Below are 17,480 nucleotides of genomic sequence, written 5' to 3'. Positions count from 1 at the left end.
CCACCTGGTAAAAGGGTAAATCTCTCTACTAGTCCTTGTTATTTTTAGAGACCTGAACTAGGGAGAGATGAGAGAGATAATACTTTGGAGAGATAGCATCTGGTGAAGTTGGACCCAGACAATGGTCCATCTCTAGTGAGACTAAATTATACAAAAAAAAAAAAATGTGAACAAATATATGGAACTTCATCAGAGACTAATAGTCTCATATTAGTAACTTAAAATTCCCAACCAGGCTAAGCTGTTATTAAAGAAGTTCATCCTAAGGCATACACCATAAATATATGTTTGGAAAATTTTTTTAAATGGACATTTGGAAGACCCTAACTTATTGAGCTAGGAAAGGACACAGATAGGAAGAGGGATAAAGTTTTCCTATTGCAACCTTCTGTTTTATCCTTTGCAACTATTTGGAGCACATCTGGTCAATCTTGCAGGTTGAAAGGTATTCACTTACAGAGATAGAACACAATTACAGCGGCCGTGAGGAGATGGAATTTTTCTACTAAGATGTTTTAGTCTCTGAATTTCCTGATCCGCTCAGTTTGCCTTTGCACATTACCTTTGGCCCTAATGAGGGCTTTGTACAAAATGGTTTTCATACATGCCTGCATTTGTGGCTTCAGTGGCCCCAGGGACTGTGCCTCTTTGGTTTCTGAGAAGAGCTCAGTGCTGCGGGCGATGGGCTGGCACATCAATCACTGAACACAGCACTTCTACCCTCCAGAGGGCAGCAGACATTGAGCAGCAGGCTGTGTTTGCTGTGTTTGATGAGAACAAGAGCTGGTACATTGAGGACAATATCAACAAGTTCTGCGAAAATCCCGATAAGGTGAAACGTGATGACCCCAAGTTTTATGAATCAAACATCATGAGCAGTAAGTCAAATCACTGTTTTCGTCCGTCAGTTTTTCACTCCGGTGCTTAAAGTAGGACTGTGCCTAAAGGCGGAGACATGGAGTAGATTCCACTCACCTCTTATCCTCGCTCTCAGTCCTCGCTTTGATGAAGAAATTAGTGGATGATATTACAGAAACTTCTTTACGACATGAGGCTTGTGACCCTTAGGAAGTCTTGGTCTCATGCTCCAGATGTGCGTGCTCTGGGCACATACACTCCGGAGGAGCAGGGTGAGGGGTGGGGGTGGTGAGGAGAGCGGGTACAGGCTTGGTCAGTGGCATATGGGGATTTCAGACGGGGGGTGGGGGGCAAGGTGAACGCTCTTGCTAGCAGGGCAGAAACTGAGTAAGTAACCCAAAGCTGGACTGTCCAGTCAAACTAAGGCAAAATGCATACGGGGAGCCAAGCGTCTTAAAGAGCCAATCCACGAAGAAGTTTGAAGGGAGCAGTAAGAAGTTCAGAACAGAGGGAGTGACCTGAGCCAAAGTCCAGGCATTTGCTGCGGTTTTCAGTTTCAGTGCCCAGAGCCACTGCTCTGACAAGTCTGAGAGAGATTTGACTAAGCCAGCTGGAAGCAAACACTGCCACAGTGGTCAGGGTCCTCACCACATTTCCTTACACTCGAGAGTCATTATGGCCACCTTCTCTGATAGGTGATCGTTGATAGGAGGGTGGCTTCTCTGCGGTCTGTTCATATGGCTTCAGATGACTGGCAGCTGGGGATCATCTGAACGGCCAGGCGCCATGGAAATCACTCAAAACAGGGAGTTACTCTGCTTTCTTTGCATAATTTCATTTCGGCAGCGAATCTGTCATAGTTCTGGGCCAGCGCTGTCCAGTATGAAATTATGCGTGAGCCACAGATGCGATTTAAACTTTTCTGACGGCCGTATGAAAAACTGAAGAGAAAGACATCCCAAATGTGATCATTTCAACATATAACCAATATAAAAATTGATGAGGTTCGCTTTCTTTATTTCATATACTAAGTCTCTGAAATCTGGTGTATATTTTACCCTCCGAGCACATCTCCATCCAGATTCTCTTCTCCACCGTTCAAGTGCTCAGTGGCCCCTGTCACTACTGGCTGCTATATTATAGAGCTTTCGACCATTGAGAAGAGCCTCCTGAATGAAATACAAACTAAAAACATATGTCAGTTCTTCTGTAAGTATTTAAGGGTTCACTAGTGCTAGGCCTCATACTAGGATCAGGGCTAGACTGGTAAACCAGGCAGATGTGGGCCGTGTCCTCAAAGAATCAAGCCTGTGATCTTATTACCATGCCTAGAATCTGAGTAAAGATACTGCCTAAAGCTGTGTCCCTTTGAAAGATAATGAACATGTGTGAACTCAATCCCTGCATGAAAACCATAGGTTATCTCAGTGCTAAGAGGGCACAATACAAGTTGCAAATGTACTAAATATGCATGACTTTTAGGGACACTACTTCTTATTCACTAACTCATGTGTCAAGACGACTTTCTTATATTATGCTTTCCTTCCAGGTAGAATTAGTCTAGATAATATTCTAAATTGATGTTCAGAATATCTTTCAAAGCAGACCGTGGAAAACAAAGTGTCTGATACACACTTGACAATGAAGAAGTCAACATGAATGAAAAGCTTTGTCTTTATCGGAGTATTTCTCCCTTGGCTAACTTAGGAAATTAAATTCTCCTTTGGGAAATCTGACTTTGATCTTCTAGTCACATGTTAGACCTGGTGGAGCTTATCTCAGATGATCACTGCTTTGACACAACCAAGTTAATATTAGGACATTAATCCCAGGTATAATTAGACACATGTCCTTTTGTTGGCGGAGGCCTGCGTGTTAACAGATTTTACTCTTTCAGCTATCAATGGCTATGTGCCTGAGAGTATACCCACGCTAGGATTCTGCTTTGATGACACTGTCCAGTGGCACTTCTGCAGTGTAGGGACCCAGGATGACATTTTGACCATTCACTTCACTGGGCACTCATTCGTCTATGGAAAGAGACATGAGGACACCTTGACGCTCTTCCCCATGCGTGGGGAATCTGTGACCGTCACAATGGATAATGTTGGTAAGAGCCTAGACACTTGGAGAGGCATCTCTGATCTCTAAAGGTCTGCTGCAGCTCTCCAGACTCCCACAGTTCCTGGGTTTATCTTTCTGATCCCTTTCAGGCTTGCCTTTCAGTATTTCTCATGATTCATATTGGGTGGAATTAATTACCTAAAGGGTCCAGTCGCTTAATGTGGGTTCCATTTATCCTTCTCTGGGCTAAGTGAGAAGTAAAGACACAACAGCAAAGAGATAAGCCATGACTTAGAGGAGGAAGTGTGAACATTCAGCCACAAAAGAGCATTTCTTTTATCAAAAAAAAAACCCCTTTTCAGGTTTTGTTTAATGTTTATTCATTTTTGAGAGACAGAGTGTGAGCAGGGGAGGGGCAGAAGGAGAGGGAGACACAGAATCTGAAGCAGGCTCCAGGCTCCGAGCTATCAGCACAGAGCCCGACGCTGAGCTCAAACCCACGAACCGGGAGATCATGGCCTGTGCCAAAATTGGATACTCAACTGACTGAGCCACCCAGGCGCCCCTACCTTTTTTAGTTTAGTTTTTTTTTTAATATATATAATTTATTGTTCAAATTGGTTTCCATACAACACCCAGCACTCATCCCAACAGGTGCCCTCCTCAATGCCCGTCACCCACCTGGGGAGGAGGGGAGCCAGGCGTGGGTGTGGTGGTAGGTCAGGGGCTCAGTCTGCAGTTGGAGAAAGTGATTCCCTTTTTTAGTTTTTAAAGATAGTCATTCCACCATGCAGTAGTGACCATCAGATATAGTGCCTTAGAGGCTGGCCTCAAAGCCAGCAGTGCCGTGGAAAGCACATGGGCTTTGGAGTTGTTCAGATGCGCTCTGGCATTCAGTATGGACAAGTGACTTGACCTCACTGAGCCTCCGTGTTTTCATCTGAAAAACACAATAACAACACTTTACAGAGTTGCTCTGACCATTAATTGTAATATCCTAGCACTCGGCAGACACCCAACGAGTACTAACTATTGGAGACTCTCCAGGAAATCTGTACGCCAGCAAATAATAGCATTTCAAAGAGATTCAAAGTTTCCCCGGGCCCACCCAAATCATTTATTGCTTAGAAATATCTATATGTCTCTTATTTGTTGGGGTGAACATCATCATCCTCCCCTCACACCAATTCGCAATATGTGCAGCTAACAGGATGGTTATGGTATTCAAAGCCCATTTTATTCTTCATTCATCCTTTTTAAATATATTCTAAAATAGTGATTCTCAAACTCTCTATGCTAACTCTTTTATCCCTAATCTCCACTGACCAATCCTTTGGGCCGATACTGATCACATGCTTGGATGTCACAGCAATGTCAAATTGCTAACGGGCTTTCTAAACACCTTAGACCAACTGATCTCCTTCTGTCACTGTGGAACACTAATCAATAGTTCACGGATCAGTGGTGGCCCACAGACCATGCTGGATTGTCCCTGCCCTGAAGTTCATTGAAAATCATCTGCCACAATGGATCCTAGTGTTTTTCTATATTTTTTGGGACTTAGAGCTCTCTGTTTTCTCTGTCTCTCTTCTGTAGGAACTTGGATATTAACTACAGTGAATCCCAGTCCCAGAAGCAAGAACCTAAGGCTGCGATTCAGGGACGTTAAGTGTATCCGGGACGAAGACGAAGATTCATATGAGATTATATACGAACCTCTGGCATCTACAGCCATGACTACGCGGAAAATGCGTGATTCTTCAGAAAACAGAGGTGAAGAGGACGATGGTGACTATGATTATCAGGAAAACCTGGCTTCATGGTTAGGAATTAGGTCATTCAGAAATTCATCACTGAATCAGGAGGAAGAGGAGTTTAATCTTACTGCCCTAGCTCTGGAGAACTACTCTGAGTTCATTCCTTCAAGTACTGATCCAGCTATTCGTTCAAATTCTTCTTTCCTGAGTAGCATTAGCAGGCTTATTGTCCATAACTTTGCAGGACCTCACAAAACGCTTCCTCGCCCAGAAGCCACCACAGCTGGTCCCCCCTTGGGACGCATTGGCTTGGACAAGAAATCAGTTCTCAACTCTTCCACAGCAGAACATTCCAGCCCTTATTCTGAAGACTCCATGGAGGATCCTCTCCCATCAGATATCACAGGGATAAGCCTTCTTCCGCTCGATGCAGATGGTTTCAGGAATCAAAAACATGCTAAGCACAATGGATCCGAGAAAGGAAGAGACCACACAACAAAGCATGGGATCTCCCAGGTGGGACTTTCAGCATATAAAACTGGGAGACATTTAAGACAAGGCAACTCTTCTCCTTCCAGAACGGGAGCCTGGGAAGACCTTCCCGGTGACCTGTTACTCTTAAGACAAAAGCACCCATCAAAGATTTTGAATGGGAAATGGCATCCGGCTTCCGAGAAAGGTAGTTATGAAATAGTCCAAGATGCCGATGAAGACACAGCTGCCACTAAGCTGCTGAGCAGCCCTCAGAATGCCTCGAGGACTTTGGGAAAAAGCAGCCCTTTCACAAACAAAGACAGAAAGCAGAGTGGCCACCCCCCATTTTCTGGAATTAGAAAGAAATTTCTGCAGGAAAGACCGGATGGAGGAAACGGTAGATTGAAGAAAAGCCCTTTTTTCATTAAAACACGAAAAAAGAAAAAGGAAGAGAAGCTTGCACACCATATTCCTCTATCTCCAAGGGGCTTTCATCCTCTAAGAAAGGCTAATACCACATTTGCAGACAGGAGACTTAATCACTCATTGTTATTCCATAAATCCAAGGAAACACCTTTTCATCCCACAGACCTCGATCAGACATTCCCCTCTGTGAATCTTAGCCTGATAGCCTCACTTCCTAACCATAATCAGAATCCCCCAAATGACACCAGTCAGACAAGCTCCCCTTCAGATCTTTATCAGACAATAACCCCAGAAGAGCGCTATCAAACATTCCCTATTCAAGACTCTGATCAAATGCACTCCACTACAGAGTCTAGTCCTGGATCTCTCCCAGAGCCTGGCCAGATGCTCAACTATGACCTAAGGAACAAGTCCTTCCCTACTGACATTGCTCAGATGTTCCCTTCCTTGGAGCCTGAAGCCTGGCAGACAACCATCTCTGCAGATCTCAGTCAACCAACCCTTTCCCCAGACCTCAGCCAGACAGCTGTTTCCCCAGACCTTGGCCAGATGCTCCTTTCCCCAGACCTCAGCCAGGAGCCTCTCTTATCAGACCTCAGCCAGATGGCCGTTTCTCCAGACCACAGACAAACAACACTTTCTCCAGACCTCAGCCAGACAGATGTTTCCCCAGACCTCAGTGAGATAACCATTTCCCCAGATCTCATAAAGATGAACCTTCCCCCAGACCTCAGCCAGATGCCCTTCTTCCCAGACCTCAGCCAGGAGACTCTCTCATCAGACGTCAGCCAGATGCCTCTTTCCCCAGACCTCGGCCAGGAGACCCTCTCATCAGATGTTGGCCAAACAACCCTTTCTCCAGATACCAGCCAGACAACACTCTCTCAAGACCTTGGTCAGATACCCCCTTCCCCAGACATTAGTCAAACAGCCCTTTCTCCTGATCTCAGGCAGACATCATCTCCTCCAGACCTTGATCAGACATCCAACACCTCTGAATTTAGTCATTCATTGCTTCTTCCAGAATTTGGTCAGACTTCCCCTTCTCCAGACCTTAGTCAGGTGCCATCTCCTCCACTATCTTCTACAGTAAATAACACTTTTATACCAAGGGAACTTAACCCACCAGTTGTAATAGGCCTCAGTGGAAATGATGGAGATTACATTGAGATTATTCCAAGGCAGAAGGAAGAGAGCAGTGAAGAAATCATTGATGACACTGATTACGTGGCCTATGATGACCCTTACCAAACTGATGTTAGGACAGACATTAACTCTTCCAGAGATCCCGACAACATTGCAGCATGGTATCTCCGCAGCAACAATGGAAACAAGAAATATTATTACATTGCTGCTGAAGAACTATACTGGGATTATTCAAAATTTGCTCAAAGGTTTGGCCAAATTTTCTCCATTGATTTTCTCATTTTTCCACTACTGCTAAAAAGATTACAATAGTCTGAGGAGATAATTCTGGGCAAATTATACTAATTCTGGGAAAATTTAATTCCCCTATTGCAATTTGTCCTATACAATTTCCTTTGTCAATTCTATGATTAACCTCTCTATATTACATGACATTTGGACAATATAAGAACAATCACTGTAAGAAGTCTGTGATATTCTCTAGAGAAGCTCCCTCCTCTCTCTTCTTTCATTGAACTCATGTTCCTACCTCCTTTTCTCGCCCAAGTGCAGAGCCCAGCCTACCCATAGCTATCTGCTAATCTGGCTAATCAGAAGGAATCTCCTTTTGCATTTGTTTACGGAAAAACACATCTTTTAGTTGTTTGCTGATCAATATAAAGTGTATAGCATCTTGGTGAAATTTAATTCAAATTACATGAGATTCCAGTGGCAGAGGCCAAAGATATAAACCAGCTTAGAAACAAAAAGGCAAGTTTATACCTTCAACTGAGGCAGTCATAAACAATGATTTCTTTTGCTTTAAATTTGAATTTTAACTTGGCTTATAGAATGAGTGCTTACTCTCTCCTAAGCTAAGTGTTGTGCTAAGTGTTGAGACTACAAAAAAGAATATAAACATACATGACTCCTGCCCCCATGGCACTTGCATCTAGTTGGGCAGGTAGATAAGAGTCAAATGTTCACATAAATAAGTGTAAAATACAACTATGCTAAAGACCGAAAAGGAAAGGCAGGTACACGGTGATACGGTGATATGAGAATTCAGGAACCTGACACTGAACATTCTAGATAGAGAGAATAGCATAATGAGGCCACGAGGAAGGAGGAAGCCTGAAGCCTCTGTAGCTGGAGCTCAAGAAGGGGGTGAGTGTAAGAAAACGTTGGGCTCGCTCTACAAAGACCAGATGCCACTAGGCTTTGGGAAGAATTTTGGTGTTTATCCAAAGAGCGTTGAGAAGCCCTTCAAAAGCTTTAGCCATTCTTAGCTTCATAGATTATGTCAGTTCCTTTCCTGGACCTTGTTACTTTCATCTTTTAAATGAAGGAGGTACACCAAATGTCCCCCAAGATCCTCTTCTGCTTTAACATTTCAGGTTCCAGCCATTCTTCAACCAGAGATGCAATTATGTAAGTGGCCTGACTTACAACAGAGGGTTCCTAAGGGATCTACATATGTTTTTAAACGGTTTTCAATTCAATTCTGCTTAAGGATGGAAAGCCATATTGGGCTGGACTCTGGACGTGGCCTGTATTCTGGGATGACAATATAGAGAAAGAAGAGGTTGGGGGCAGGGGGGACAAGGGGCAAGTCTTAGCCAGCAATAGTGGGAGGATCACAGCTTGGTGACCATGCTCACACCATGTCTAATATATAGTTCACAGATTTTATAAAAGCTAACAACTACACTGAAAATCAAAAGCCAAAGTGTAATTAGAGTAAGCAAACACAATATATGGTATGGCTTACAGAAATTATTTCATTAATCTGATGCCTGGCATTTCCATATTAGAACTCTGTTAGCCTAAAACACATTTTCACATGACTTCCTATTTAAATGTAGCTCCCACTGCTATATGAGAATAATTTATCTAGGGATTTCTAAGAGAGGCCCTGAAAGAGTAAGATTTAGGGTGTTTCCAAAGCAGAAAGGGATAGAACCAGGTCCTTCAAAATCTTACGTCCCATTCCAGATATGCAACCCATGTTTATGGCACTCACAGCTGCTTTGCTGATCCCCATGTGTTCTGTGAAACTATGCTTAGGGTCTGGAAGGATGGGGTCAGTGGTGTAGGAAGACCAGGAGGAAGACAGAGTGGGATTCTCTGTTGATGGATTGTGGTGCATGACAAATTCTATGACATTGATGGATGAGCTTTCGGCCCGTTTCCATAGGCTTGAGAAATGTAAAAGTCAGTGAGAAAATCTGATGTGCTCTGGCCCCAGACTGAGCTGGTGAACTATGTGAGGAATGATCCGATTTAACAACAGCAAACACGAGAAGCGTGGCTACTTTCATTCACAGGGGTGACCATTGTCAACTGACAGCCCCAAGCTGCCAATCCCATTGCATGGCTTTGTCTGCTTCTGATATTAAAATCTGCTATGTGACTATATGATTATAATTATTCGTTCATTAATACATTAAACAAAAGTTGATCCAGTGCCTGTCATGTGTCAGATGATTTGCCAGGCACTGGAAATTAAATAATGAGCAGACTAGGCACAATCCCTGACCTCATGGGACTTTCACTCTAGTGTCAGAGTCAGATTTTAATAGATAATATCACAAATAAATGATATATACTGTACTGTACATAACAGAGAAATTTAAGAATACTACAGGAATATACTATATACACTATGGTAATACTGTGAACACTTAGAGAATAATATAGACAGATTTCACCTACTCTAAAGGATCATAGGAGCCCTTACCAAAGAAATGATACATGAGCTGGGATCAGAAGGATATTTACTGGCTTAAGTTTTTACTCATTTATAGTTTCGTTCATTTGTACATTAAGTATTTATTAAATATCTCTGCTAGACACTATATTCAGAAGCAGGGATAATTCCTTCAATTCTTCAATGGTCTTTCATTTGTTCTTTTAAACAAATACTATTATTATTGTTGTTGTTGTTATTATTTCAGTGAAGTAGATAATGAAGACATGGACGATGTTCCAGAGAACACCATATACAAGAAAGTGGTCTTTCGAAAGTATCTTGATGGCTCTTTTACCAAACGTGATCCTACGGGGGAGCTTGAAGCTCATCTCGGCATTCTTGGTCCTGTTATTAGAGCTGAAGTGGATGATGTCATCCAAGTAAGTCATCTTTTGAGCATTGTTAAGATCGTCAGAGGAATTTCCACAAGCACCAGGGGGTTGTAACAGTGAAAGGGGCAGGAGGGCTATGGGTAATTTGTTTACTTTCCAAAATGAACAAATAATAACACATCTTTTCAGAGACTGCTTGCCAAGTACAGTAAAACCTTAGATTGCAAGTAACTTGTTCTGCAAGCGTTCCACAAGACGAGCAAACATTTCTAATAAATTTGAACTTGATAAATGAGTGATATCTTGCAATATGAGTAGTACATGACGCCGAACGTCACATGATCACAACTGAGCCAATGGTTCATAAAATTCACTTTGACATACGAGTGCTTTGGATGACAAGCATGTTTCTGGAACGAATTATTTTTGCAAACCACGGTTTTACTGTCGTTTGATAATCTTCAAGAAAAAAAATGATCTCATGATTTTATTTCCCCTTCTGCTGAGCTCCCATTCATCACTGCAAGGGTCAGTTCTGTTTTCCCTAAGAAACTTTTTTTGCCACCCCAACCTCTCCTGCACATTCAACCGAATAGCTCCTTCCTGGCATTCCCATGAACCCCATTCATACTTTGTTTACAACACTTTTGATCTCCAGATTTTTTAGTTTATTTATTTTGAGACAGAGAGAGGGTGAGCAGGGGAGAGGAACAGAGAGTGGGAGAGAGAGAGAATCCCGAGCAGGTTCTGTGCTGTCAGTGCAGAGCCCAACGCAGAGCTGGATCTAATGAACCGTGAGATCGTGACCTGAGTCGAAATCAAGAGTCGGTTGCTTAACTGACTGGGCCCTCCCTGTGCCCTGGGTCTCCAGATTTTTAACTTGAATCCATATGTGCACGTGTCTCTTCATCAGGAGGTTGAAAGCTTATTGTTAGCAAGACCCAAACTGCATTCATCTCCACATCTGCAGCACCTATTGTGATCATTTCATTCGAACATAACGTCAGTACTTTTGCTTAGCAGAAGAATAAACATGTTTTGGTATTTCTAGGGTAAACTACTTGGGCCCTATCTCATAGGATATTGTAAAAATCAGGTGAAATAATACATATGTGACTTTGAACCTGCATGCAATTAATATATTCTACTGTATATAGATCTAGGTCTAATTTAATAGCCATCTACTTGGGCCTATAATAATGACATTCTTTAATTTGGATTTTTGTTCATCTTAAGTACATTTGTGGACCATTCCTTTTTCTAGGTTCGTTTTAAAAATTTAGCATCCAGACCATATTCTCTTCATGCCCATGGGCTTTCCTATGAAAAGTCATCAGAGGGAAAGTCTTATGAAGATGATTCTCCTGAATGGTTTAAGGAAGATAATGTTGTTCAGCCGAACAGCAGTTATACGTACGTATGGCACGCCACTCCAAGGTCGGGGCCAGAAAACCCTGGCTCTGCCTGCCGGGCTTGGGCCTACTACTCAGCAGTGAACCCGGTAGGTACATCCATTAAAAATTTCTGTCATTCCCCTAACCCTATAACTTGAGTCCACCAAATGGAAGGGTCAAGTTGATCTCCTGTTAGATGTCTGTCCTGTTTTCCATGAGGAATGTGTGAGGATTGTGGCCAGTCGTCTACAGCCACTTGTGTTCAGAGGTCAGCGAGAGAGAAGCAAGTGTTCAGGAAGGGCAGTGGGGATTACTTAAATTGTTGAACCTGGTTAGAGTGACTACGTTTGCAGAGGAAGACGTTTATTTGCAATGTCCTCGAGCAAGTATTAGCTTTCTTTAGCTCTGCCTTTATGAAACAGCTACAAAATCAAGACTCGTTCGTTTGGGGCATGGGAGAGAGAGAGAGCACAGACTTCGAGTTCAACCCTCCTGTCACTTCCTGCGTGGGCCTAGGAAAATTACTTGACCTCTCTCGGCCTCAGTTTCCAAAAGTTAAAAATGAGAAAACAGTAGATAGCACACAATAGGCACTTGGTAATATTTGTTCAGTAAATGAGTTTCTTTGTATTTAATATACAGGATTGTTGTCTGAATTAAATAAGACACTACAGGCAAAGTGTTTTGTGTATTGGCAGATGCTCAATAGTGATTATAATAGTGTCGATATTGTCACTAATTGCAACATTATCATGACTGCCATGCTGAGATAAAGGATTCATCAGAGGAAGGGAATACGAATGCCACAGTATTTGATAATGATACCTAGGCTTAGTAAGCTATTTCTTTATAATCTTCCAACTCGGGGCCCCTGAAGTTTCCTTTTCTGTATCATCAGAGGAAATCCTGCAAGAGAGCGAAATATGTGCAATTTGTCCCTGCTGTCTTCCAGGAAAAAGATATCCATTCTGGCTTGATAGGTCCCCTTCTGATCTGCCAAAAAGGAGTACTTCATAAGGAGAGCAACACGCCCGTGGACATGAGAGAATTTGTCTTACTCTTTATGGTCTTTGACGAAAGGAAGAGCTGGTACTATGAAAAGAAACCCCAGTCTCCCAACACTTGGAGACTGTCATCCTCTGAAGAAAAAACCTCCCACGAGTTTCATGGTATCGTCTTCTGACTTTGATCTAATCTCTGACCTAAATCCCCCTGGGTGCACGTGATTCCTGCCCTCGGTCTTCATAAGATTAGACATGAGGTGCTTCTAAAGAGGTGCTTCCGATGTCGCCCGGCAGGTGGCGCTGCAGGTGAAGGGGACAGAGAAGTCTGAAAGCTAGCGCAGGAGCCCGCAGAACTGACCCAACCAGCCAACAAGGAGCCAGTGTGCATCAGTCTATGGTAGCTTAGGGATTAGCACTATTCTGCAGTGTAAACAGTTAATGAACCTGTTCCTTGATCTAAAGGAACAACCATGTATCTAGAAGAAGTGATCACTCATGTGTTCTTTCTTTTTTTTTTTTTTTAATTTTTTTAATGTTTATTTATTTTTGAGACAGAGAGAGACAGAGCATGAATGGGGGAGGGTCAGAGAGAGGGAGACACAGAATCTGAAACAGGCTCCAGGTTCTGAGCTGTCAGCACAGAGCCCGACGCGGGGCTTGAACTCACGGACCGCGAGATCATGACCCAAGCTGAAGTCGGCCGCTTAACCGACTGAGCCACCCAGGCACCCCTCATGTGTACTTTCTAAATAAGAACATGACAGTTCCAGCCCTCAGCACTTCCCAGGTGGCATCGGAAGCATCTAGAACAAAATGAGATAGGAAACTGGGTAGTTGGGTCACAGGAGAGTCATGGAAAGAGAGCATGGGGGGGGGGGGGGGGGGGTGAGTGGGAAAAGCAAATGTACTCTGAACTCCATTCAGGAATTTTGTCTGTAAATTGTCACTGAATTAAACCTTGGTTTGTAAGCATAATTTGTCCCGGAAACATGCTTGTCATCCAGAGCACTTGTATATCAAAGCGAATTTCAAGAACCATTGGCTCAGTTGTGGTCATGTGATGTTCGGCATCCCGTACAACGCATATTGCCAGACAACACTCATTTATCAAGTTAAAACTTATTAGAAATGTTTGCTCGTCTTGCGGAACACTCGCAGAGCAAGTTACTCGCAATCCAAGGTTTTACTGTAGTTTTTAGAGAAAGGCAGAATTTAGAATTAGGTGAAAAACAAAGAGAATGACTTGGGGATTAGAAAAATAAATGAAGACTGAGAAGCCCTGCTTTTAGAGTTTGATGAATGGAGGGAATTGCTGTAAGGTTTCTCATCAGGATGGATCTGTGCTTTGGGTATGGGTAGGTCATTCCATGAAACAGGAAAGGAGAAGGTTGCTTGAGGAATTAAAAAAAAGACTTATATACCACATCCACTTCAGTGCCACCACCACCCCTCCCCCAGCCAGTCGCCACGGCTAAGTAGGTGTATTTTGCCTCCCCTAGCCCATTTACACACTCAGGCTGCCCTTCTGATCTGATCTCACCCGTATAAACGCTTGAGGGTAGAGGAAGGTGAACAACATAATTTATGATCTGCTCCAAAACTCTACCCTCTGACTGCTTATCACACAAAGAAGTTAAAAAGATTCTCTTAAGCTTTCTAGAAGAGTGTCAACGGAAAGCTGACCAATAACTCTGAGTGGAGCTTCCTTTTCTCTTCTAGCATTTCTAGGTTTTTCAGCCTAGGCTACTTGGTGTTGCGGGTGGCAAACACACGCTTCTGAAAACCTCCCGAGCTGGTGGGAACGCAATGGCTGCAGACTCAGATAGGCTTGTCAGCTGGCTGTCCCCTTTCCTGTTCAGTACCCTTGAGCCACTGCTTCCGATTCCTCAAAGAAAGAGTAAAATGCATCCGGGATAGTTTAGTTTGAAATGTACTCTGTAATTTGGTAATCCCCATGGCATAGTATTGATCAGGGTATTTGGTAAGCAGACCGCCCGAGTTCCCAGCCTCAGACTCAGCACCTGGCCTGTGCAGTGCGTGCTTGTAACTAAGTGGTGAAATAGGGAGTAAATGAAGGAATTCTATTACTCAGTTCAATTTATCAAACCTTTACTGAGCACCTGCTATGTTGAGAGACTTCATTCCACATCCTGATGTAATAATGATTTAGCAATGCTGACCCAATAATTGCTTGAGACACGTTTCACTCTTAGGAGATCTATTTCCTGCACAGGTGCGGGGTTAGGCCTGGTGTGAGGAGTAGGAAGATAGGTACTCTTTACTTGATGTAACCTTAAGGGTGCCAAAATGACCTTAACTCCTTTTGCTCCCAAAATTCACTCGCGCAGTTCCTGAAGTCCCATAGAGTTCTTTTTACTTTGGAAAAACACTACTAATAAAAACTTCCCTCACTTCAATCTCAGCTAAATGCATGGTAGCCCAGAGCTTTATCAGTAAAATTTTGTATTATTTTTTAAGGTGATCAAATTTGCGAAGTGCTTTAAACACACACACACACACACACACACACACTTCACCGAGGGAGAGTGGATGAAGCCTGAGAACCCCAGACATTTAAGCTGGGAAGAGGGCAGAGGAGCTATCATACAAATGAGACAATAGACATGAACCCTTATGGTCTGCCTTCCTAATTTTGCCTGGAACTTTCTCTGAATTTAGGAGGCCTCAGGGTGATGTGCTGTGTGTGCTCTCAGACTTTTTCCTTTAACCACTGGAGTTCACCTATCTGGCTCGTGTCAGTCTTTCTGTTTTGGTAGTGCAGGCAAATGTCAAGGGTAAGTGAGTGGAGCCCAGGGAAGAAGTGTGAGGTCCAGGGTGAAGAGTGAGAAGCCACATGAGAAGCTGCTGTGGGCTGGCATGAGGAGGAGCTGGAGGGCCCGTCTTAGCCTCCCCCTGGTAGCAGGACACACAGGGGTCCGGACGGGTGGAGTGATAAGAAGATGGGTGGTGAACAGGACGCCTCCTACTTCCTCACCAGCCCCTCTGCCGGTGTACATGGATTTCTAATCGATTGCACCTCTGTCCTTGCAGCCATTAATGGGATGACTTACAGCTTGCCTGGCCTGAGAATGTATGAGCAAGAGTGGGTGAGGCTGCACCTGCTGAACCTGGGCGGCTCCCGAGACATTCACGTGGTTCACTTTCACGGCCAGACCTTGCTGGAAAACGGCACCCAACAGCACCAGCTAGGGGTCTGGCCCCTTCTGCCTGGTAAAGATCTGCACGCTGTAAAGAGGTCCCGGATGGAAAAAATGGCTAGGGAAGGCGATCTCGGCAATGTAACTGTCCCTCATTCCGTCCTGTGCATTTGCTTCCTAAGGGTCAGGAGTGGGTTCTGGCACAGATCCTGGGCACAGCCATTTCCCCAAACTGCAGACAGAGTATGACAAAGTCAGCCAGTGTAGGCACTGCGTGCAGCTCCTGCGTGCAGGCTCAACTCGGTTCTACGGAGATGTTACGTCTGACGCAGTTTTTTCCAAACCGCACTGTGTCACGTAGGCCAGGTCTTAAACAGATTACAAAATGAATCCCACAGGGCTCAGGCTGCTTTAGCAGCTTTCTGTCGGGAAGGAGATTAAAAACTTACTAGGGTTTTGGGATTCTTGCCTCCGTGAATTCTGTTCCGTACACTCTGACCCTGATACCTTTGGGCAAGTGACTACAGGCATCTTAATCTTAAACTGACTCATGAGGCTGTTGGGGCAGTGCCGGGGTGGGGGTGGGGGGGAGGGGGGGAGTGTTTTTAAGGATTATAAAACCTAAAAAATAAGAGGGGTATTTAGAGCTTTCATGTACAAAGTAATGAAAAGGCTTAAACAAACCAACCATCACAAAGGATTTTTATGTGCCAGTGAGTTGTTTTATAGGCATATCTGTGCATTGCAGGGGTGTGAGTGGGGGTGTGAGTGCCAGGGACCCTGATTCTCAAACTGCAATAGGCATAGTGAAATTCTAGGAAGCCGGTTAAAACATAAATGCTAAGGCAGAGATTTTGCTTCTGGAGACTTTGATGTCAGACAAGGGCCCAGGACTCTGCATTTTTAACAAGCAGCCTTGCTTCCACAAATGCTCTGAGAAGCTAGGCAGGGCAGTCAGTCCTTTGCCAGAACTTTGGTTGGGAATTTCCTATGTAGGTCAGCCTCAGTTAGGCACAGAAGTCCAAACAGGACTGGTTTGGTTAAAGGTGGGGGGAAAGAGTGTTCTTGGTTGGTTTGTTCAAGCCAGTGGCTCACTAATGGAGCTATGAAGACCCACTTGATTAAAATCAGGGACAGAGGGGATTAGGTCAAACTTCTGGCTTTTTACCAAATGTAAATTAGCAGATCCATCATCCTTCCCTTGAGCCTGAGAAGCTGGAATTGGCTGGCCCACCCAAATCTTCAAATCTAAATATCTCCGTTGGAGAGTGGAAGGCTGGAATCTTTTTTCATGTGTTAGAGGAGGACCATCAGCTATTAATTTTTATTCACCATCTGGGACATAGTCACGAATTACAGTCAACAGAATTTAAGTGTAAACTGCCAATAAGTAGCATTGAAATAACAGAGTGGGTAATCAGAGGTTTCAGAAATGTCCTTCAGTGATTTTCTGAGTCAGTTTATGTGTATCTCTATCCAACTCTGTAAACCTAATAGAAAATTTGAAAACATGGGAGATAGATGTTTTATTTTTATTTTTCTTATGTAAAAAAAAGAAACAATAGTGAAATGAAGGGGGAGGAAGGAAACACATACAATATTCCTGAGGCCCAATAATGAGTCATTCAAGGCCGCTTTAATACTTAAGACTGTGAAGCTGTGTTGTATATGGGTTAGCTTGTGACATTAAGTGTAGATCAGTAAAAGTTACTTTCTAGTAAGGCATGCTGGAGATTTTTTAAAGTCTGGGCCAATTAACTTTTAGTAATGTGTGTGTGTGTTGTTTCATTTAAAAAAATTTTTTTCAATGTTTATTTATTTTTGAGAGACAGAGAGAGACAGAGCATGAGCAGGGGAAGGGCAGAGAGAGAGGGAGACACAGAATCCGAAGCAGGCTCCAGGCTCTGAGCCGTCAGCACAGAGCCTGATGTGGGGCTTGAACTCATGAACAATGAGATCATGACCTGAGCCGAATCAGACACTTAACTGACTGAGCCACCCAGGCGCCCCTGTTTTGTTTCGTTTTTATCTGTTTGTTACAACTCTAGCCCTGCCTAAAGAGAAATGGATAATTCATAAGTTCTTTTCTAAAACTCCTTGTGATGCAGGGATTTTAGGATTCTTTGACAGCTGTCG

The 17,480-nt window shown here is 43.5% G+C and overlaps 1 protein-coding gene across 1 annotated transcript in view; it reads left to right on the top strand.

Annotated features, from left to right (window-relative positions):
- The window catches only part of F5 (coagulation factor V), an 85,221-nt gene that overhangs the window by 44,988 nt on the left and 22,753 nt on the right, over positions 1 to 17,480 (top strand). The window contains exons 11-17 of the mRNA XM_049633883.1: positions 728 to 878; positions 2,756 to 2,968; positions 4,519 to 6,973; positions 9,662 to 9,836; positions 11,053 to 11,289; positions 12,135 to 12,351; positions 15,238 to 15,417. Of these exons, the coding sequence (XP_049489840.1) occupies positions 728 to 878; positions 2,756 to 2,968; positions 4,519 to 6,973; positions 9,662 to 9,836; positions 11,053 to 11,289; positions 12,135 to 12,351; positions 15,238 to 15,417 (3,628 nt within the window). The remainder of the gene's footprint in view (positions 1 to 727; positions 879 to 2,755; positions 2,969 to 4,518; positions 6,974 to 9,661; positions 9,837 to 11,052; positions 11,290 to 12,134; positions 12,352 to 15,237; positions 15,418 to 17,480) is intronic.

This window comes from Panthera uncia, chromosome F1 (genome assembly GCF_023721935.1).
Source record: "Panthera uncia isolate 11264 chromosome F1, Puncia_PCG_1.0, whole genome shotgun sequence".
Lineage (NCBI taxonomy): Eukaryota > Metazoa > Chordata > Mammalia > Carnivora > Felidae > Panthera > Panthera uncia.
Note: the sequence above shows the minus strand (reverse complement) of the source record. Positions and strands in the feature narration are given on the sequence as shown.